Source organism: Hemibagrus wyckioides, linkage group LG14 (genome assembly GCF_019097595.1).
Source record: "Hemibagrus wyckioides isolate EC202008001 linkage group LG14, SWU_Hwy_1.0, whole genome shotgun sequence".
Lineage (NCBI taxonomy): Eukaryota > Metazoa > Chordata > Actinopteri > Siluriformes > Bagridae > Hemibagrus > Hemibagrus wyckioides.
The window spans coordinates 8,730,670-8,752,510 of NC_080723.1; the positions used below are offsets into that span (position 1 = coordinate 8,730,670).

Consider the following 21,841-nt stretch of genomic DNA (forward strand, 5'->3'; position numbering starts at 1 on the left):
ATAGTAAGAAAAAGCCATTACACCCATAATGATGAGTCCATTTTTTTTTTTTTAGAGAAAAAGTGCTAAAGGCTCAGACAGCAGCTACTTTATACCCCAGAAGAACCATGCAGTGCTCCAATACTACATCTACCCAGCTACAGCACACAACCTCCCATTGTCCCGGGAAAACTACAACATATTACCATGAGCTCCAATGTCATTTTCATGTAAATTCATATAAAAACATAAAACTAGAATTGAATGGATGGAAGCAGCAAAGCGCCTGAAGAATGGCGTAAAGCTAATAAGCGTTATTTTCCTCTCTGAGAAGAAGCTGCATGAAAATGACCAGGTTTAGTTCTAGAGGAATATCCAGAACGAAGGAGGGAGGAAATGGAGAGGGAGAGAGAGAGAGAGAGATGGATGTAGCGAGAGTGCTGTGGTAAAAAGTGCTCCTGACCTTGAAGGGGATGGAGAGGTGCGTGTGAGCCCTAAAGGCAGACTGGAGAAAGAAAGATGACGAGTTAGACATGACACATGACTGACAGAAGTGGGGGGGTGAGGGGCAGCCTCACTGATGCAGTGATAAATCCTCATCTCCCGTTCAGTGTGAACCTCATCAGCTCAGCTTTTTACACACACACTCAAATGTAGATTTAAATGTGTTTAAATTTGAAGCAGAAGTCAAGTCAGGAACCACATGAAAATAAGCATTATATATATATATATATATATATATATATATATATATATATATATATATATATATATATATATATATATATATATATATATATATATATATATATCATACATCATACTGAATACATTATCACTAAGGCAGAAGAGAGTAAACATTACAGTTGCTTACACAGACACACACTTCACAATTGTACATACATACACACCAAACCCACACCATACCACAGATGCAAAAACACATGTACACACACACAGATACACCTGTATACACACACAAACAAAATTTTAACAAAAGGAGAGACACTATTTATATCTAATAATATTAAACACAATAAAATAATCAAATCAAAACCACCACATACACAGTTCTATATGTACAAATACACACACGTTTGCACACACACATATACACCTGTATGCATACAAACACACACAAGTATATGCACACATACACCTGTATGCATACACACACAAAGACACACTCCTGCATGTACACACAAACAAACAAAATGTTGACTAAGGAGAAGAAAGTTTGCATCTAATAATATTAAACACAGTAACAAATCATCCAATAATGATCTAATCCTATAAAATCTAACTCATAAGCAAACACATTTGTTAAAAAGACCGAGTTTTTACTGCTCTCCTGCTCTGTTTGATCTAGACACCATCACACTACACACAATCGCACTCCACAAGCCTGTTCAGTGTCGCCTGATTCACGAGAGCCAGCACTAGCGTTATAAACTGCTGGCTGCATTTAGTCAGAGCTTGTGCTGAATAAACAGTCTCTGGTTTGCCATCAGATAACATGCTCCATGCACCATTTCCCGACACTGCTTAATTAATGACTACACCTTCATATGCTTGTGCTTTTGAAGTTTCTTTTTCTTTAAGTACTAGTTTACCAAGCTCTACTAAAATAACTCTTTATCTGTACATCACATCATTAATAATCAGCATTAAGACGATAATGTCTCGGAACAGAGTAGTCCTAATGGGAGAAAACAAATCAAGAGCAGTACAGTAACATAATTAAAACTGATACAATGGCGAAGTCCCCCTCCTCTAATCTGATTGGTCGAGCAGCCTTCCAATAGTGCTTAAATACAGTATAACTGCACTGGGATGTTTTACTGTTTATCGACGAATCAGAGTGGTTCTTCTCGGTCACTTCCATTTATGGTGTCATTCTTCATTCACATAAGTCTTGCTTGTGTAAAATTCATGACTGATGTGGCTGCATTTATACCGCGGGCTGTAAAGGAGCATGTCACTGGTCGGACGTATTGAAAGAATACGCCTATAGCTGAACAAGACCAAGTGTCGAGTCTGAACAAGAGCGAAACTGATTCAGTACGCACTGGGAGAAGTGACTCAGTACAAAACTGAGGGAACTAGTTTGTGAACGAAATGAGCGAAAAGGATGAGACGATTCATTCGGTTCATACATGAGCCATACTGGTTCACCAACAGGAGAAGGGGGTGGAGCCAAGCTATAAAGAAAATATAGGACTTGGTATGTAGATATTTTATGCGCACATAAACATAATTCCAGTGTATAAATGCATACAGATTAATGATGACCTTACACAATACAAATGAAATCATCATCGTCTGAAAGTGTCTGTAAAATTTTGCAGTTGACAAAACAGGAAAATATAACAGATCTACTGCTCTTTTGAGGTGCAAGTAGTTATTAAACACCATGTTTCAAGCCTCAGTACACTTGTAGCCGTTTTTTATAACAGAAAACCAACATCAAGGGTCACTGAACAAATCAGTGAACGAATCTTTTTAGTGAATGGAATCAAATGAATTGAATCAGTGGGATGGATCACATTTACAGCATTTGGTAGACTCCCTTATCCAGAGTGACTTACATTTTTTCCACAATTGAGGGTTAAGGGTCTTGCTCAAGGGCCTAGCGGTGGCAGCGTGGGGGACCTGGGATTCAAACTCACAACCTTCTGTTCAGGAGCTCAACACCTTAACCACTAACCCATAACATCCACCGTACATCATTACCACTCTGGCTTGTGTGATATTACTTTATAGTGAAGGCTTTCTGCTTACACAATGAATATCTCCCAGTCTCACAGCAAAACAAACCAGCTTAATCAATTCAGTGTGTAATCAGTTACTGGCTAATCCAAACATCTGTGAACATAATCATTAGAGTTTCTGTTTTGATGTAAATAAACACCACATGCCCCTGAGAAACATTTCACTTCAGAACTGTAAGCAGTACTAAATGTCATGGACGGAGCCATCAAACACGAGAGGTGAAAATAATTCAGCTTTACTTTCATGCTTTTAACTCAGCACAGCTCTATCACCAACGGCAACCGTTGCCATGAAAACGGCAGCACTGATGTCAGTGGCACTCACATCAAACGTCATCTCCAGAACGTTCTTCGGGATCTGCATGACGCCCGAGTCTCCTAGTTCACCTGACACGCACACCCAGGGATTTGATGTGGTCATGGCATTACTCAGCTTCTTGATGGGGATGATGACGGCACGGTACGGAATCACTGAAGGGACAAAATAATAAAGGAAGTGGACAGATTTAGTGTACATGAAAAGATAAAAATTAAATAATAGGAACAGAAAGTTCAACCTAATGTGTAGTTTGTCATTTGGGACACAGATTTTGTCTCTCTCTCTCTCTCTCTCTCTCTGTGCATGATTTCCTTCCTATAGGCTGTGATGCAGGATGTTCATGCCTCAAGGATACATTATGCCGTATCCTGACCTCGAGTGCACATCTAGGTGAGGTTTCTGTACTTTTGCTGTATGCAAGGGCTTAGAGTTGTGGTGTATTAAAGCAGACAGCGTATTGTGTGTGTGTGTGTATACGCACTGATGGTGGTAAAGACGCTGGTGAAGCAGAAGTAGTCCACTGTGTTCAGACTCAGCAGATGGAAAAGAAACTGCTCTTTCTCTTCTTCACACCGCAGGAAGGCATATCGCTTATACAACTTCCTGTGGACGTGTTACACACTTATTACACACACACCCAAAAAAATTTACACAAAGCTCACAATTATTAGCACCCTTAGAAAATGTTTCTGTTTATCTTTCTACAAACAAATAACTCACACTAGAACTACTTTTTTAATAATCTTTTTTAAACAGCCATGAAGAGTATTGTAGACAAAACTAAACAAAAGATCATTCTGGAAAAACAAAGATTGATACAAGGGCACTGCATGTGATGGAAAACCATGGAGGTGGATCAGTGTTGTTTTTGTGACAGCTTGTAGATTGACAGCGTCATGATTTCTGCTCTAAACTCGTTTCCTCTGCCCGAGATCAGACGGCTTATGAGTTAATAAGCCATGGAAATGAATTTTTAATTATATGTTGGGTTCTGTACCTGCGTGCTGCTCTGTTAGTATTAAACTGGAAGCACAAGTGATGATCATTTTGCAATACAAAAATAAAAACTTTACTTAAAATACAGTTGTGTTAGAGAAAAAAGGTTTGAAAAAAGGTGCCTTTAGGTTTGAGCTCCAAATGCCATGTACTGTGCAAGTTAATGTTCATATGCTCATTTTCATTAGTTGTCAAAAATTCTGGCAGGTACTGTATTTATAGCTTGGGGTGGGGTGTGTGTGGGTGTGTGTGGGTGTGTGTGTGGGTGGTCCTTATACTTGGTAATAGCTTGGTTAGAAAGCAACTGTTTGAGGTGTTGGGACAGCAGCTTCTTCTCCAGGGAGAGACGAATCCAGGCTCGCGCTCTCCCTACATCAGTCTTGATCTCCCCCATGTTCTGAATGTGTCTGAGAGAGAGAGAGAAAGAGACAGAGACAGACACAGAGAAAGAAAGAAGTTCAAATTTGTTTTCCTTTTGATTGGTATTGTCTAATACACTTCTATTAGATTAGCGAGAACACAACAGGCTGTGCGGTTATACAGAAACCCACACAGTGGTGGTGTGATGCGTCACAATGATCAGTCACATGAAGTTTGGATGCTGATGACGGCTCTGTGAAAGCGACAGACCACACAGTACACGTGTGCTCGCATCTCACACTGGTTAGAACCTGTCTAAAATGTAAGATTTTCTGACATAGTCTAAAACTATTTATCAGAAATGTGACGCGTGAACAAACTCAAATCCCAAAACGTTGCAAAAAATGTTCTTTGCAAAGAAAAGCAAATGAGTTGTAATTCCAATCATCATCATCACCATCACTATCATCATCACACAGCCTTAAATTTTGATGCTTCATAAAGCCTAAAGTGGCCTTGGATGAATTACCCTGAGGAGTAATTTGGCTTGCTGGCTTCACATCAGAAAGAAAAAAAAATAGATAGCACATCACTGGCATCCTCATACACACACAAAAATGAAGAGCGAGCACAATTTCAAGATTTCGGACTGTGAGAGCTCTCTACTGCGCAAGGCGAAATGTTCTGCTCTTATATATATAAACCTATCAATCATGAATGTCAACACCATCACACCTCTGTGTACTGTGTTAGCTTCAATGTCTATATATATATTTTATGTTTGCTATAATAAGTGTTGTATTGTGTCTCTATACAGTAACTATACAGTGCATGTCTTTTGTAAATGGGAGACATGGAAGCTTTCACAAGTGTTTCAACAATCTGCAGCAAATATTATGCCATTGTTTTTGAGGCAGGTTTTTGAAACGAGGGAATATTCCTTCAGTTCAGTTCATTAACACACTGTACCTCATGTCCTGTACGACTGACACGCGCAGCACCGGCAGCCCGATGGACAACTCCGACTTCCGTTTGTCTTGTCCATTAGACGCTGTGTAGCAGATGGAAAACAGACATGTATAAGCACACCTGTGTGTGTGTGGGTGTGTGTATACTGTACTGTACATGTGTGTGGATGAGTATTGTGTAGGTGTTGTACCTGATGAGTCAATCTGCTGCTGCTCCATCTTCTCCACTGTGTCCTGGTAATGCCTTAAATGGGACCATAATGCAGACTTCCCCTGCAAACAGACACCGTCTCAACAATGGCAGCTCTCCATCATTTAAACATGTCTCATCCATATTGCTATCAAGGCTGATATGCAATTCCTCTTTTGTATATTCAGAAAGTATTACAGAATGCTTCTCTTCCTTTCTATCAAAAAACCCCCAAAAATCCTGTACCTGTTTGACCTGCAGGCCGTGGCTCCATATTCTCTCCAGCAGGTCACACAGGCTAGCGATGAGCGTGTTCTCCTCCAGCCCGGTGATATTCGCCTCACCGTGGCCGAGCTCTACGGCCTCTCGACCCATCTTCTCCACCAACATCCTCTTAGTCTGAAGCCAGAACACACGTCGTTAATAAAAACCGCAACCTCAGGTGAGGTCTTGAGCTTCATCAAAAGACTAGTTGATGAAATATCAAATAAGCCCCACTAAACTGTGTGTGTAAGAAAAAGATGATCATACACAATCCATACACACCTTCATTTTGCACTCCTTCAGTAAACCTTCCACAAACTTGGAGTTGGTCTGAGCGATGACCGCAGGTGAGAGGTCAGACAGTTTGGGTTGCCTCAGATTTTTCCCCAGGCTTCGAGCCTCCTGCATGTATTTCTACAGAGACATGTACCTGTTAGTCTCTCTCATTGTGTGTGTGTAAAACTCTAACTTCCTGCCTAAAAGTTTTACAATGTACGATATCCAGCCTGCTTTTCACATCACAGGAAAATCTTTCCTCAGGAGGAGTTGAGATCGGTGGTCTTGCTTGAGAACATCCATCCATCCATTTATCTATGTACCTATCTATCTATCCATCCATGTACCTACCCATCCTTCCATCCATCCATCACCTGTGTACCTACCCATCCATCCATCCATCCATCCATCCATCCATCATCTATGTACCTATCCAACCACCCATGCATGTATTTATCTATCACTCCATCCATCCATCCATATATCCATCTATCCATCCATCTATCTATCTATAAATCCATCTGTGCATAACTGTAAAATCTGTGAGTGCTGCTATGATGCTTGTCTAAAATCCACTAAAAAGAGGATGATTACACTCACAGGACAGTGAGGAACAGACCAGTGGCAATGGCATAATGCAAACAAAAAAATATGGGATTTAAAAGATTCAATTGCAGCGAGAGAGAGAGAGAGGGGCTGAAATCTGGCTGTGTCGCTAGCTAATTAACACACAAGCGCGCTGTTCATGACTTTATTTACAATGATATACTCATGTGCTGCATCGCTGCTCACAGCATGGCAGAATTTTCTTTAATCATAGATGTAGGATCTTCAACGTATAATTTGCCATGAAGAATTTCTTTAGGCTCATCAGTAAAAGACTACAGTGTAAAAGCAGCTTAAGGCAGAACTGTAAAACTCTGCACTATTTCTATATACAAGCTGCTGAATGTAACTAACTTTATTCTCCAGAAGAAAAGTGGTTTATATTATAACTGGCATCTGTAAGTTTCTCTCCTGGTGCGTGAAGGTGTTTTAAAGAAAGGTGGCATCTACGAATATGTTGTTTGTGATCCAGAGAGAGCTTCTGTCAAAGCTTTGGCATTTAGGAAGTGTTGGGAATTTGTCACCAGGCCTCATTGTGCTTTTTCAGGTTTATGTTTGTATCTAGGCTTTGTTCAAACAGCTCTCAGTTGCTCACACAATAGCAGGCCACAAAACATACCAGGCTGCAGGTGGAGAAGGACTTTTTGGGTGGTTTAGCGCGAGGGCTTGGTGCCTTGACACGCTCCAGGGAAGCTTTAGAGCTCTGCACCAACGAAAACCCCTCCACCGGCTGTGAATTGGTACAGCCCACAACCCACAAACGAAAGCATGAAGCAAATGAAAGACAAGAACAATGGAAATAGTACAAAGAAGCAAAATAATAATAATAACACACAAAGAAGCCATGCAAGACTTGACCAAAAAAAAACAACAAAAAAAAAACCTGCAGGGAGCAAACGATAAACAGGCTCTAGAAAAAAAGACATTGCATGCTAATTATCTAATAAAAAAAACAACAATTTTGTGGCAAATTAAATCTAGTAACTGTGGAAAATAAATATTGACTGATGCTCAGACAAAAACGAGTGCGAGCTGAAGTCGCGCCATATAGTCTGATGAATAATTAATCACTAAATTAGTGCACGAGTCAAACAGTATGGTCCATAGATTCGTTATAAAAAGAAATACTAAAAATCTAAACAGGGAAGAAATCATTATGCTCAAAGAAGTGTATGTGCCATGATGGAGAGCAAGCAGAGGGAAAGAGAAAATGAAAGACTGATGATGATGAAAGCAGACAGTTGTACTGCACCTCTTTGAGATCGTTGTCCAGGCCGAGATGATCGTTGGGCTGTCTGTTCCAGTCCCTCCGTCTCTGAGCCGTACCGGTGCGATTAGACCACCTGCTGACCGCAGACACGTCAATATCACACCCAGCAAATTAGCAGAACAATTTCATATTTCATAGCCTTTTTATCTGCTATATAATATACATTCTACAGTGATACAGCGTGTTGGATTACAACATTCGATACAAAGCTCTCAATTTGAGACCTCTGTGTATCAAATAAAATTGAATTCAATTTATTTGTATAGTGCTTATAACAATGGACACTGTGAGCTGGCACTAAAAACTCACTCTCTTTGTTTTTGGCTTTTTTTAAGCTGAAGAGTGGCCATGGGGGCCATTGTTGAAAAAACAACAACATAAAAAACATATTTAGAATTAAATAAATCATGAACCACAACACAAAGTTACAGAGTGACAGATTTCTATAAATATGGCTAATAAAGCTTAAAATCCCCCCTAAGAGATAACACACACTCAGGCAGCAACCCAGCTATGATTCAGGAAACAGCCACTCTACAGGGCATTGCCTTTATCCACACTTTACTGTTTAAATATTTATCAGAATACAGTAAAGATCCTTCATGTACATAGGACAATAAACAAATAGTGCATCTTTCTCTCTCAATCATCAGCAGCATTTTATCTACGGTTCAGGACGACTAACTCCACCTGTCTGCTAGTCATCATCACGGGTTCATTAGTGTGAGTGCTGAAGAGATGCAGATTAAACATGTGGGTGGACTGGATGAAGGACAAATCTAGCACAAAGCGGAGCTAGAAATCCTGGATCAGGATCAGGATCTAGATTGTACTCACTTGTTGTTAGTGGGGCCGGAGGCGAGCACGTCAGCCTGTAGCTTGGGGAAGAAGCCCTGCTGGTATTTGCCCTGGCCAATCTTCATATCCAACAAGTGAGGATGGATGGCTGTATGGTCGATTTTCATCAGACGCTGCTCGATGGCCTGAGCTGCAAAGTGGGGAAGAGAAAAAGAAATCTCTTGGATAAACGTTGTTGAGCGTGAAGCCAAATCCTGATTATTGATCTTTCAAAAATAACACTTTTTAAAAATCTGCTTTAATCACTTGGTGGTATCAATTGGATATGTTGAGCAGCCGTGTGAGTGTTAATGAAAGTGTAACTGCTCACCGGATTCGTTGAGAAGGCTGCACCTCTGGTAGACGGAGGAGCGCAGGCTGGGAGCACGCACGTTGTAGAGACGGGCTTTCTCAATGCGTCCGTCAAACACGCGTAGCAGAGGCTCCTTTTCCTCCCATTGGGATAAGATTTTGTTGTCAATAAAGGTGGCAAACATCTGGGTCTCAATGAAGCGGCACAGAAAAGGCAGGTATGGCTCTGGCTGGTCTGATAGGAAAGAGGCCTGGACAGAGAAATGGGAAAGCAAAAATGCCTACATCATGCTATGTTCAACATTTCGGAAAGACAGACAGACAGACAGACAGACAAATAAATAAATAAATAAAATAAAATAAATAAATAAATAAATAAAGTCTACACATGTCTAGAATATTCAGTGCGTTATTTGTTCACCTTGTCAAAATTGTGCATCTGCTCCCGGTTGGAGAGCCAGGACTCCAGGTCTGGCGAGTTCTGTATGACGAATGCCTCATAGTCAGCAAACATCGCAACAAAGCGAGCGGCAAAAACCTCCCTGAGCTGCACGTTTAGCTTGGCATTCCTCAGCTCTTCCTGCTCAATGCCAGTCCTCAACACCGCTGTGTTCTCCTCCCCTAAAGCCTTCTGCCCGGCTGCCAGCTCCTCCAGACGAGCGACCTTCACCCCCGTGCGCTTGGCTAAAGCCTGAAGGCGCTCCAGAGTCGGGTTTCCCTGCAGCATGTCCGCAACATCTAACGGCAGATTTCCGTTCCTCCCGTCATCTACCAAGTTCCTCAGAGCTTCAGTGCCAGTCACACGGGTCTGAGTGGTGGCAGGCAGGGGCGAGGAAGCGCCTCCCTCCAGAGACAGGCCATAGCTCTGCAGCAGCTCACTCAGCTCCTGGATAAACTCGGCCTTGTTGGGGAACTGGGGGAAATCCTCGGGCAGTTCCAGGCAATGATTGTCAATGTCCACGAAGCAAAGGTTCGCCTGGAACAACACGTCAGCAATGATTTAGAAGCTGGTTATTTGGATACCATTAACCGTTGGCAAGATTTTAAGTAAAAAATCTCATCTCAATATAACAAAAAAAACAGACGTGATTGCTGAGGGGTCCCCATAACAATGCTTCCTGACTCTAATCTCGTTAAATAACCATACACACAGTATATGTAAATTAAGTGTGTGAATGTTAAATCTATGCATGTCACCAATATGTTTTGGAGATGTTCTCCTCACACCCTTCAGCCCCTCCTGCTTCACAATGGCACATGAACATGAACACATGTCCTCATTCTCCTGATGTATAAATAAAACACTCAGACAGAGCAGAAGCACAGCTTAGAATCCAGGGATCAAGTTCTGCTGAAAACCTGGCACAAAAAAACATGTTGATACACAACATCAGTGCGTGTTTTTAAAGCCTACCTTCCTTCTGGAGCTGCTGGAACAGAGTAGATTGCATGACCGAGATGTGAATGGAAGGTTTTAGAAAGGTTTTACTGCGAAAAATGACAGAAAGGACTAGCATCTATTTGTGAGTGTAATGTAGCAGCCATCTTCTCGTGAGGTTAAACATGATTTTACACACACACACACACACACACACACTCTCAGACATAATAAGCAGGAGGTGAACTGATAATAGGATTTAGAAACAAAAAAACAAACTAAAAATCTACACAATGCAACAAAGTAAACAAAGCAGGCCTTTCTAAAACTGCATGGAAATAAAAATGAACATTTTCTGCGACTCCAAGCCTCAATTACATTATGTTTATTTGTTACATTAGGACCGAAGGAATAATCCCTGCACTGAAGTTACCAGTCTAATGAGAACGTGTTTCTCGACACGGAACTTCTCAAAAAACCCATAAATACAAAAATAAATCAATCTGGAAGTGTGTGTAAAAAACACCTCATTTTCGCTTCGATTTCCAGCTCACATGAGGAATAAGAGATGATGGCGTGCATGTTATGGGAAAATAATCCATGCTGAAGTGGTGTGATCCGGCTTCGATGTGAAACGCAATCATTTTCCCCAAAAGTGTGTGATACCTCTCATCTCACACCACAACACCCAGATGCCTTCCTTACTGCAGAAGACAATCTCTAAATCCTGCTAAAGAAATATCTGTGCTGAAATTCACAAACATTTCTGTTTCCTAGTTATTTACCTTCAAGCCTATAAATCCATATTCAGTAAATCTTTATGAGAAAGATGAACAGAGAAATTTGTCTGTTTATTGCTGCACTCCTTTGCTAGTACAGTGTGTGTCAGGATAAGCAAAAAAAAACACCATTTAAATGTGGTTTGTTTTGTATTAAAAAAAAACCCTATTCAATATTTGAAGGTTATTTTGTAAAAATAAAGAGAAGCGGGAGAAAAAAGAAAAAGAAAAAGAAAAAGAAAAAGAAAAAGAAAAAGAAAAAGAAAAAGAAAAAACCTCATGACGCCATTGCACCTCAAGTAAATCTGGCTAGGTTACTTAAAAATTGCATTAATAAAAATAAATACATAAAATAAATACATAAAAAATAAAAATAAAATAATGATAAATTAATAAAAAAACATTAATAATAAAAATAAATAAAAAAAGGCAAATCTATTCACTAGCAAATATAAAAATAAAAAAGATGCATAAAATTCTAATATAATTTTAATAATTTTGTCATTAAAATTCTAGAGGTTTTCTTTTTTTTCTAGAGTGGCTTTGTAATGTTCTGCACAGATAAAACGCAGCCTTTAGTTAACTTTGCTGCATTTACAGTAATGTTTAATATTAAATAATGTGTGCTGTCCCTGTAAAACAAATCAAGCAATGAAATAAATAAATAATAAGCGTGAAAGTGTGTGCACATCTTTCCAATGATCCATCTACACACTGTGTACTTCTCCATACAGGAACCCCTTTATGAGGCCATGTTCAGTCCCAGTGTCTGAAATCTCTGTACTAAACAGTGTGAGTGTGAGGTCACTGATTGCACAACTGAGACAGTGTACACACTGTGTGTGTGTGTGTGTGTGTGTTATAGTGTTTGCCCACACACCTCTTGAGGCAGTTCCAGTTTGGAGCGGTCTGTGCCCTCTTTCGACTGTAAGCCCATTATGTAGGGCACAGGGGCATCCAGAAAGTGCAGCAGGGAAGCAGGGAGGATGGGAACGTACACGTGCTGCCACTGGAACGGGAAGAGGAGCGTGGAGATTCCCTCTGCTACCACCATCAGTCTCTGATAATCTGTACATAGACACAGAGACATAAAATCAGAGACACACATAGGAAGGTACAGAGAGACACAGACAGATACACAGAGACACACACACAAACACACAGACAGGCACAGAGACACACAGTCAGTCAAGACAGTCAGTTATATAGTCAATTAGACAGTCAGTCAAAGAGACACACACACACACAGGCAGACACACACAGACAGTCAGTTAGACAGTCAAAGAGACGCACAAACATGCCCATCTCAATAATAACAAATCCCTGCATAATCATATGTACTGTAACTTTCTAGTACAACAGGGTATCATGTTAAATGTAATAATTATAAATTCATCAGAATACCATTTCAAAATTAACCAAAGTCAAAATATTGCAGTAGCGAACATTTCCAGGTGTTTAGAAAAGAACAAATAATAACATTGCCTGTATAACAATAATCCTGTATAACAGATTTATTGTACGTGGGTAATGTGTGTCTGTAATCCGACCTGTCAGTATGAGATATAATATATGTATATTCACAGCTGTTATAAAGTGTGATGATTTACAGAGCGGTGATGAGACGTGATGCTCGCTGCCTTAGACTTCATACTTAAGGTTTCGAGTTTGTGAGATCAGACATGAAATATTCACTACACTTCCTCCTGCTCCACATCAAACACACGACACAGATGGCATTTTTATGATTAAATGTAGCCAGGTTTGACTCCGGCTAATAGACATGCTAACACGTTCTGTTAGAATCTGTAGAAGATCCTCATAGCTTATTGCTCAATCAGTGGATTAATGATGCTAAGCTATGAACCAGCCTGCAATGACTGAACTTATACACACACTAACACATTTCAAAGAAACTCAGAGCTTTTATAGTAGAGAGTAACTGAAAGCCTGTGTGTTTCTTAATGTTTACAATTTCTTTGTAATGAGCCATGTTATCTAAGTAGTGAGCTACGCCAGTTAAATTCTTAGTTGGTTCACTGATATTTTGTTTAACTAAATGGCTAGCTGAGATGAAAACGGCACTGCAGAGATGGGGCTGCTCGGAGCAATTCTGCTTCTCAACTGCCTGTAAACACTGTCGTCTTTTGGCTTGAAAAAGTGTCAGATTTTATAGACAAAGATTCTGTGGAAACTCTTTAACTTTTAAACCAGCCTTGGTTTGAGTCTCACCTTGTGAGTAAAGCAGAACCTGCATCTCGAGCAGGACGCAGGTAAAGAGCTGCACCAGGTTCTCAACACCCAGCAGCCGGAACGCCTCGCCCAGGGGAAAATCCGCCAGCGGGAGCTCGGCCGGTCCTGGACGCTGGCACACGATGGGCTCGTAAACACTGTGGAACTTTAAGGAGCGTCCGGGAGGCGGAAGTGGGACTTCATACAGTACGTTGTGTACGTAGCTCTCCAGAGGCAGAGGAGGAGGCTGCTGGGCCGTAACAGCCCTGTGCAACTGGGACAGGAAGCGCCGACACGCATGCATGAAGGGCATGGGTGTGATCAGACACAGTGCTTTAGAGACGTAGAGCGTGTCCTGCTCGGCGTCGTAGCTCTGAGAGTTGCAACAACGTCGACTCACAGAACAGCCAGAGGACAGAGACTCCGCTTCGTCCGAGCTGCTGGTTAACGAGTCCATACTGGAGGAGGATGAGGAGGAGGAGGAGGATGAAGGGCAGGTGTGGGATGAGGCGTGCTCTGCTTGGTGCATCTGGTGCAACGTCTGCATGGCCGAGCGGATCTGAGCGCTGGTCACCTCCTCGTAGAAGGTGTGTACGAAGCCGTAGGTGCGAGAGCCATCCTCACGCGTGATTAGGAACGAGTGGAACTTCGGGGTCAGGGAGTCCTTCTGAGTGCGGAACGACAGACCTTTAGGCATGCAGAGCTGGAGAGAAAGCAACACGGGAGTGAGAAACATGGATGTTTAAGGGAATCCTACCACAGATTACAGCATCCAAAAAGTTTAAATCTGAATAGAATAAGAAAAAAAACTATTTTTAAACAGTTGTTAATAAATACTGAATACATCTGAAAAATAAATAAAACAATTACACACGTGCGCGCACACACACCCCCCAACTGTGTTTTGAGGGTTTTTTCCTGATCAGTTCCTCTGGTGGTTACTCTAATAATCCCACATAAATCTAAACTAATTGAATCAGTTCCTCTGGTGGTTACACTAGATTAGATTAATATGGAATTATTCATTAATTTATCTGTCGGTTACTCTGATAACCCTATATAAAACCTCTGAACATTCAATTATTCTTGAGATATCACACTAACAAGAATCTCAGAGGAACGCACGCACAACCCAAACACGTAACACCGCCTAGTGGCAGAGGCAGAAAAATAAACAAACAATATGTTGCATACGATGCCACAGCCAATATCCGTATAGGACCCACACCAGCAACAGGTTTGGATCAGATATTAAAGAAAACAATACATCGCTGGTATTGGGTATGTATTTGAGATTGGTTCAGAGCTCTGTGTGTGTGTGTGTGTGTGTGAGAGAGAAAGAGAGAGAGAGATATTACTATGAATGTTCATGAGAGCTGTGTGTTTGTGTGTGTAATAGAGAGAGAGAGAGAGAGAGAGAGAGAGAGAGAGAGAAATTTCTGTGTGTGCACAAGAGAGAGAAAGCTCATGTGCTGACGTCACTGAGGGAGAAGCAGCACTGCTCAGCTGTTCCTGTCTCAGACCTGACAGTCAACACAATGGGCTGCTTGAGTGCTGATATCAGCAGAGAGGAAAGACTGAATAATTCATGGCTGCACCAACAGCGTCAGGCTTCTGTTTACGTTGCTTACGCCAAAAATGACCTTGCAGCACAGGGACAGCAGGTCAGGGAGTCCCGTTACGTTCAGCAGCACATTACGTTCAGGCAGTAACATGAGCCTCACTGAGACTCGGAGGCTCTCTGAGCTTTACCATCCTGAGCTGAAGCGTTCGGTGTGTCTGTGGGTAAGTGTGTAGATCACAGACACTCACTGACCTCTAAAAAAAAATCTGAGCATTGAGGATGTTGTCGGGAAAGTATCGAATGTTTCAAGTCTAAGAGCGATGGAACATACATAATTCATGGCACCTATGTTTATTATTAATTATTTAATATGATGTAGGTCATTTTTAAGCTGCCTTTCACAAATTCCTCTTAGTATCTGTGACTGATGAGCACAGAGTGAATTGTTAATGCAACCCCAGACCAAGCTATAGGGAAAGAAGAAAGAAAGAGAAAAAGTAGAGCTCATCAGCGTAGACATGACGTACGCTCCAACGTAGCATCACACGTACGTACGTACGTCCATTATTGTATTTCTGCCCCCTAGTGGACGTGTTTGTTTAACTTTCAATTGTTTTTAGTTAATGTAAAATTTAATAAATGTATTTTTTTAATGAAAAATATTTGAATTTACATACATCATTATAGGAAAAAAATATTTAAATATTTTTATGTAAAAAAAAAACTAAAAACTTTACAAATATTTAACCCTGAGTCCAAAAATTTTTATATCAATTTTAAAATCATTTAACTGAAAATCAGCTGCTTTCAGTTCCTTTGTAATTATTAAAAAATAACATTTATTTTAAAAAGTGCCATAATAATCACAATATCAATATTACATTACTGACTTGGCTTCAGGCTTATTAAAATATTTTCATAACAACAACAACAAACCAAATGGTGCATGTAGAACAAAGTTCAGGTCAGTGAGATTTTCCTGTGCTCCTGTTTTTATGTGATAACAGACTAGTGGCAAGAGGTAGGAAATTACTGGGATTAGATAACACAGCTGTCTGTCGGTCCACGGAAATCGACAATCTAGTACAGACATTGCTGACCTGAATGATTTTTACACGCTGCACCTAATGTCCATTTATTCACGCACAGATTTGGAGATTATTGTATCATCCAAGAAACTTTTCTTTTAGTAAATCACTCACACAGTTACAGCGAATTTATCTCCGCTTTTGTTTTATTTATCTTTATGCTTTGATTTTATCGATTTTAAGACTCCAGCCGCTGTACTATGAAGTTGCAAGCAGGTATTCCTACTACCGGTTGCCATAGTAACAACACGTTCCACTTTTGCAGCTAAAATGAACCATTATAAAGGAGGATTTGTTGTTTGTGTATAAAATCCAGCAATGTTTATCTCCATCATATCATATGAGATGAAGGAGAAGCAGTGCGCGCTCTTTATCACAGATCACGACGTTCTACTGTCTTCACTCCCATCGGTTGTTGCTCTGCATTTATATAAATTTCAACTTCTCTCAACATTGTCTCATCTCTTGAATACACAAATTCCCTGCATTAGAATAAAGGTTGTTTTAAATGATTTATTTTTAAATGAGTTTTACTGCAAATAAACAAGGATTCGCTTCAAATCAATTGTTCATGTGTTAAATCTTTTACACCGACTCTACAGGTCACTATACACAACTCATCACAGTTAGCTGGCTATCCAATGCATCCAAGGTTTTTTGCCCTGCTTTGTTGCCTGATAGCACGGAGGTCGACTATGATGACACTTCTGAGCTAAACGGATTATATCTGATCAGCACTATATGGTACGCAATAGGTCGAGTACGGTGCCTTAAACCCACCATGTTGACGGCATCCTGGTCAAAAGGGTTGCATTCGATGTTCTCTGGGTAGTGAGCCAGCACTTTGGATTTGAAGGTCCGTTTTAGGGGACTCTGGTCAAAGTTCTCGCCTAGGGAGAGAGGGGAAAAAAAGGTGAGTGCAAGAAAAAAAAGGCAGCATTAGTCTCTAACACTTTAACATTACTGCATGGATGTTGAATATCATCTAAAATGATAAAATTGTCTTTTTTTGTTGTTGATCTCAGATCGAGCTGATCAAAGGAGAGCATTTCAACGCTGGGGCAACATCTGCATAAATTAGGGTGGAGTCAATGCAAATGAAATGCACATGAGAGTAAACTGGGGCATGTCATGTGTATATGATATATTTATCCATCCATTGTCTATACCTGCTTTATTCCTAATTAGGGTCACAGGGATCTGTGGGAGCCTATCCCAGCACACAATGGGGGAAAGGCAGGGGTACACCCTGTACAGGTCGCCAGTCCATCACAGGCCCACACATATAGACAGACAATCACCACACTCGCATTCACTCCTATGGGCAATTTAGAATTACCTATCAACCTAATGTACATGTTTTTGGACTGTGGTAGAAAACCAGAGTAAACAGGCACAGGGAGAACATGCAAACACCACACAGAAAGGCCCCTGCCTGTTCGAACCCAGGATTCAAACCCAGGACCTTCTTGATGTAAGGCAACAGTGCTAACCACTAAGCCACCATGCTGCCTTGTGTATATGATATACAGTGTTGGGTAGGTTACTTTGGAAATGTAATAGGTTACAGATTACAAGTTACTCTATTTAAAATGTAATAAGTAGTGTAACTTTTATTACTTTATAAAAGTAAAGTAACTGATTACATTTGATTACTTTTTGATTACTTTTAAGTTTCTAATGGATATTTTCAACTAAATCATTTCCAAACATTTATACCATGCAGGGTTAACCTTACAGTAGAACTCAACTCTGTTTACTGTTAGAATTTTAAATCTTTCATCACTTGAATTAAGATTATATTAATTTAATTTTAAGCACAGCCACCAAAAAACCAGACTTCAGAACAAAAATTGTTTAATACTGTTTTAGGAATCAGATCTTTGCATAGCTATGACAGGACACACTGGCAAGTAACAATGCCTTGAAAAAAAACATAATCTGAAAAGAGTCATCATAATGTATGCTGAAATGTCATATCATAATGTATGCAGTGCTAAAATAACTAAGTTATATTAGATCTGACATTACCAAGACATTTTCAAGGAGGAAAAGTGTGAGCTATATATTTTCTGTCAAAGCGTTCATAAATAGAAGTGTGCCTGTTAAAGGTAGCTAGCAGCAGGGACGATTTTAGGATTTTCATTTAAGGAGGGCTCAGCCCCCAGTGAGGGTATAATAGTAAAAATAAATAATAAATAAATAATAAAATAAAGGTTTAACTAACAGGGTAGGATGGTAAACTTAATGCAGCATTCCACTGTATTGCATAGATGTGTATAACATTTGAGTACTGAACAAGCCAAATACGAGTCTTCCTGATCACACACACACGCACACACACTCACACACACTTGTCCTCTGATCCTCGCTCTGTGACGCCGCGGTTTGCGAAGTTAAGAACGCGCTGAAAGTCTGCCGCCGTTTTCATATGAAATTTAAAGTGGACTGAGGAGATCAGTGTACAGTTTATGGACAATCGCAGAATTTCAGGGGGACTTTAAAATGGCCTAGCGACACCCATGGCTAGCAGACTAGCTAATTTGTTCTGAATGTTATGAATACAGGTCTTGAGTACACTATGGGCGTTTTAGTGGATTTTTTCCACAGAGCAGCCACAGTAAATCAACTGACCACTCCGTCACTTTTTATTATATAACGAGTAATATATTATTCGAAACTAAAGGGTCTGTTTTTATTTCTGTACACTCACAATAATGACAAAGATTTTACATTTTAAATATATTATAAAATAAAGAAAGGCTAGGTTCCATAACTGCAGATGCTTCCTCAGGTTCAACATTGAAGCCTTTGATGTCGAAAGCATTTTAACAGCTAGCAAACAAAATTGAACTGTTATATTTGCCCCTTATTGGATTTCAGGATGAAATTATTTTTAAATTTCCAGGACTGAAATGCATTTTTATCACTCACCATGGCTGTAACTCTCAGACAGTGCAGTAGCCTAAAGCTTTCCGAGGCAATGTGTATTAATGTAATTGGCAGAAGCGCCGCAAATTCAAAGCAGAGAACCAATCAAAATCATCAGAATAGCACCGCTTTAACAAACTCTAACAACAAATTAATATTTATTCAATATACACTAGTTTTTTTAAAGAAAATATTCAGATGTAACTATTTGTAATCTTTAACATTTTCATAAGTAACTGCAATTTTAATTACGTATTTTTCTAAGTAACTAACGAGTTACTGTTACTGATATATTATTTTATTAAATAATTAGAGAACAGAAGCTTGTATCTACAAAGCCGAAGCAGATTCACCAATCGCTTTCAAATCACATAGAAGTCTGGAAGATGATCGGTTGCTCACTCTGTGTACCTTGAAAGATATTGCACAAGCCAGATAGCACCTGATCGATTTATTTGGATGAAACACAACAAGAAAGAAAGAAAATCATAAGCAGAAACCAAATGAGCAAAAGAGCTGGATCAGACTAGGGAGGGTGCTGAGGGCAAAGCAGATAAGAGAGAGACCCTGAGAAAGAACCCAAATATTTTTTAAAGAAGGGGCATAATGAGGCACACAAGCCCTACACAAGTCAGTAAAAACATGTAGTATAAATAACAGAAAAGGAGAAGGAGGATAAGAAAGCAGCAGCAGCAGAGACAGCAGAGGATCTGATTAACAATAACAATATCAGAGCAGAATGACCTACATTTTAGCACCGCACCTCGCTCAGGAAGGGCCGAGAGGAAGACACAAAAAGTGTAGCACAGCGTTCACACTCGTGAGCATAAAGTCTCTGGTGGGTGTGTAGCATCCGTTCAGAGTTTTTCAGCTCTGGTTAAAAACATTAGTCACCAAAACGTAGCCTAAAGCACACGATTTACTACAGAATATCATTTATTTGTCTTTAAAAACGCAACGACTTTAAATCAAGTCTGAAATTTGGTGCCAAGATTTGGTATTAGCTTTTAGCACATTGGCAGTGCATGCTAACGGTATTAGCTAAAAACCCTCTCTTCAAAGACTCCACACAAACCTATATACATACATGTATTTTCCTAAGTAACACACTAATCTGTGAGGAAAAACTTCATAACTCCACACAAACCTATATATGCATGTATTTTTTTCCTTACTAGCTAAACACAAAATTACACACTAATCTGTGAGGAAAAACAGTTGCTTGATGTATATTATGTGTCAGGCTTTTAATTTAGCTATTAGCTTATTACCTGCACTGAACTGTACTGGCTACAAACACTGCTACTTCCTTCCAAGCTTTATTTTTCTTCTTAATGTCTCTACACACATTTAATGAGCTGTTGTATGTGTCAGGATAAACTGGGATAAGCTGTACAGAGAAAATAACTGCAGTTGTGAGAGGAAGAATGGACGATTTCGAGTTGTTCGGATTCGTCACTTCATCATACTTAATTTTCATAAAAATCTGCGTCCCCATCACTTAAATTTCAGCTCTATGTTTCACACGTACACAGGAAAGACACCGCCGCCTGACACTTTTCACGCTTGCTGGTGTGAACACAATATTAAGAAGGAAAAAAAATAATAAAAGGTGGAAAATACCAGGAAGGGAAGGCAAGGGTTAAAGAATAGTTAGGGAGATTAGTGGTAGAGGTTATTGATGCTGCACATGATGATGAAGTTTACCTGCCGTCACGGCCTCTGGGTCTCTGCCCTGACGATCTGCCTCTAGCCACTGGTACAAAGCTGAGATGGAGCATAAGCAGACAAACAAAAATGCAAATGTCAAACCAAACATGGATGAAAAAGCTTAAATGAATAAATGGAACTAATACATGAAAACAGGCATGAATGAGTGTGAGTGCGCCAAAAAAAAAAAAAGCATGGCTAACAGCTTTAGCTTTAGTGCTTTAGCTGGTGAGTAGCGGGTTAATGGGGAGTGGAGGACGAGCAGACGAAGACAAAACCTGTCTCAGAAGGTTAAGAAAATGTTTGTAGGGGAATGTGATGAAAGTTTAAATAAATGAACAGTGTGTGTGTGTGAGATGAGTAAATCACGTGTACTTGTCTAAACATGCTCATATAGCCTGTCATTAGATGGTGACTCACACTGTGCGTGTGTGTGTGTGTGTGTGTGTGTGTGTGTGTGTGTGAGAGAGAGCTGACTCATTTACTGAAGTCAAAGATTGTACTATTGTGTTCTCGTTAGGAGAAACATAAAGCAGCAACAGTACTTGTGCTCTCCTGTCCCTCACCTGTGTAATGTCCTGGCTGTTGGACCAAGACAGCGCACCTTCACTAAGAATTGTGTCCCAAACTGTTTACTGAGCATGAAATAGTACAGACATCACAATGGAATCAATCTGAAGCCAATAAGAGGAAGATAAACCACTAATCTAAGATAGCTAGCAAAATGTCAACAAAACTATTGTAGCTTATAGCCAAACTACACAGATCAGTGGTTTTACAGAGACACACACAAACAAAAAAACAAAACACACACAAATGAGGTGCAGTAATGACACAAATTCCACACAGACTATCACTCACTAGCTTTCCACAAAAATAGAGAACTCAACTAAAGCTCACCATCACTATAGAATCTCTTATTACAGTCTCTCCATAACACTGGCTAGTCGCTGTGAGTGAGAAATGTGTCTCTAAAGTTTTTTGGTGATGATGTCTGACGTATGAAGTAAC

The 21,841-nt window shown here is 40.0% G+C and overlaps 1 protein-coding gene across 9 annotated transcripts in view; it reads right to left on the reverse strand.

Annotated features, from left to right (window-relative positions):
• The window catches only part of dennd5b (DENN/MADD domain containing 5B), a 38,261-nt gene that overhangs the window by 4,185 nt on the left and 12,235 nt on the right, over nucleotides 1-21,841 (reverse strand). Inside the window, exons 2-18 of one of the 9 annotated variants that reach the window (XM_058407822.1) lie at nucleotides 20,828-20,887; nucleotides 16,970-17,079; nucleotides 13,538-14,240; nucleotides 12,186-12,373; nucleotides 9,570-10,124; nucleotides 9,168-9,399; nucleotides 8,837-8,987; nucleotides 7,982-8,072; nucleotides 7,349-7,459; nucleotides 6,130-6,261; nucleotides 5,830-5,982; nucleotides 5,585-5,666; nucleotides 5,395-5,476; nucleotides 4,344-4,472; nucleotides 3,551-3,672; nucleotides 3,076-3,221; nucleotides 443-484 (exon numbers count right to left, since the gene is read on the reverse strand). In XM_058407822.1, the coding sequence (XP_058263805.1) occupies nucleotides 443-484; nucleotides 3,076-3,221; nucleotides 3,551-3,672; nucleotides 4,344-4,472; nucleotides 5,395-5,476; nucleotides 5,585-5,666; nucleotides 5,830-5,982; nucleotides 6,130-6,261; nucleotides 7,349-7,459; nucleotides 7,982-8,072; nucleotides 8,837-8,987; nucleotides 9,168-9,399; nucleotides 9,570-10,124; nucleotides 12,186-12,373; nucleotides 13,538-14,240; nucleotides 16,970-17,079; nucleotides 20,828-20,887 (3,089 nt within the window). Of the gene's footprint in view, nucleotides 1-442; nucleotides 485-3,075; nucleotides 3,222-3,550; nucleotides 3,673-4,343; nucleotides 4,473-5,394; nucleotides 5,477-5,584; nucleotides 5,667-5,829; nucleotides 5,983-6,129; nucleotides 6,262-7,348; nucleotides 7,460-7,981; nucleotides 8,076-8,836; nucleotides 8,988-9,167; nucleotides 9,400-9,569; nucleotides 10,125-12,185; nucleotides 12,374-13,537; nucleotides 14,241-16,969; nucleotides 17,080-20,827; nucleotides 20,888-21,841 lie in introns of all 9 variants that reach the window. The other 8 variants (XM_058407823.1, XM_058407816.1, XM_058407817.1 and 5 more) reach the window with 8 other exon arrangements.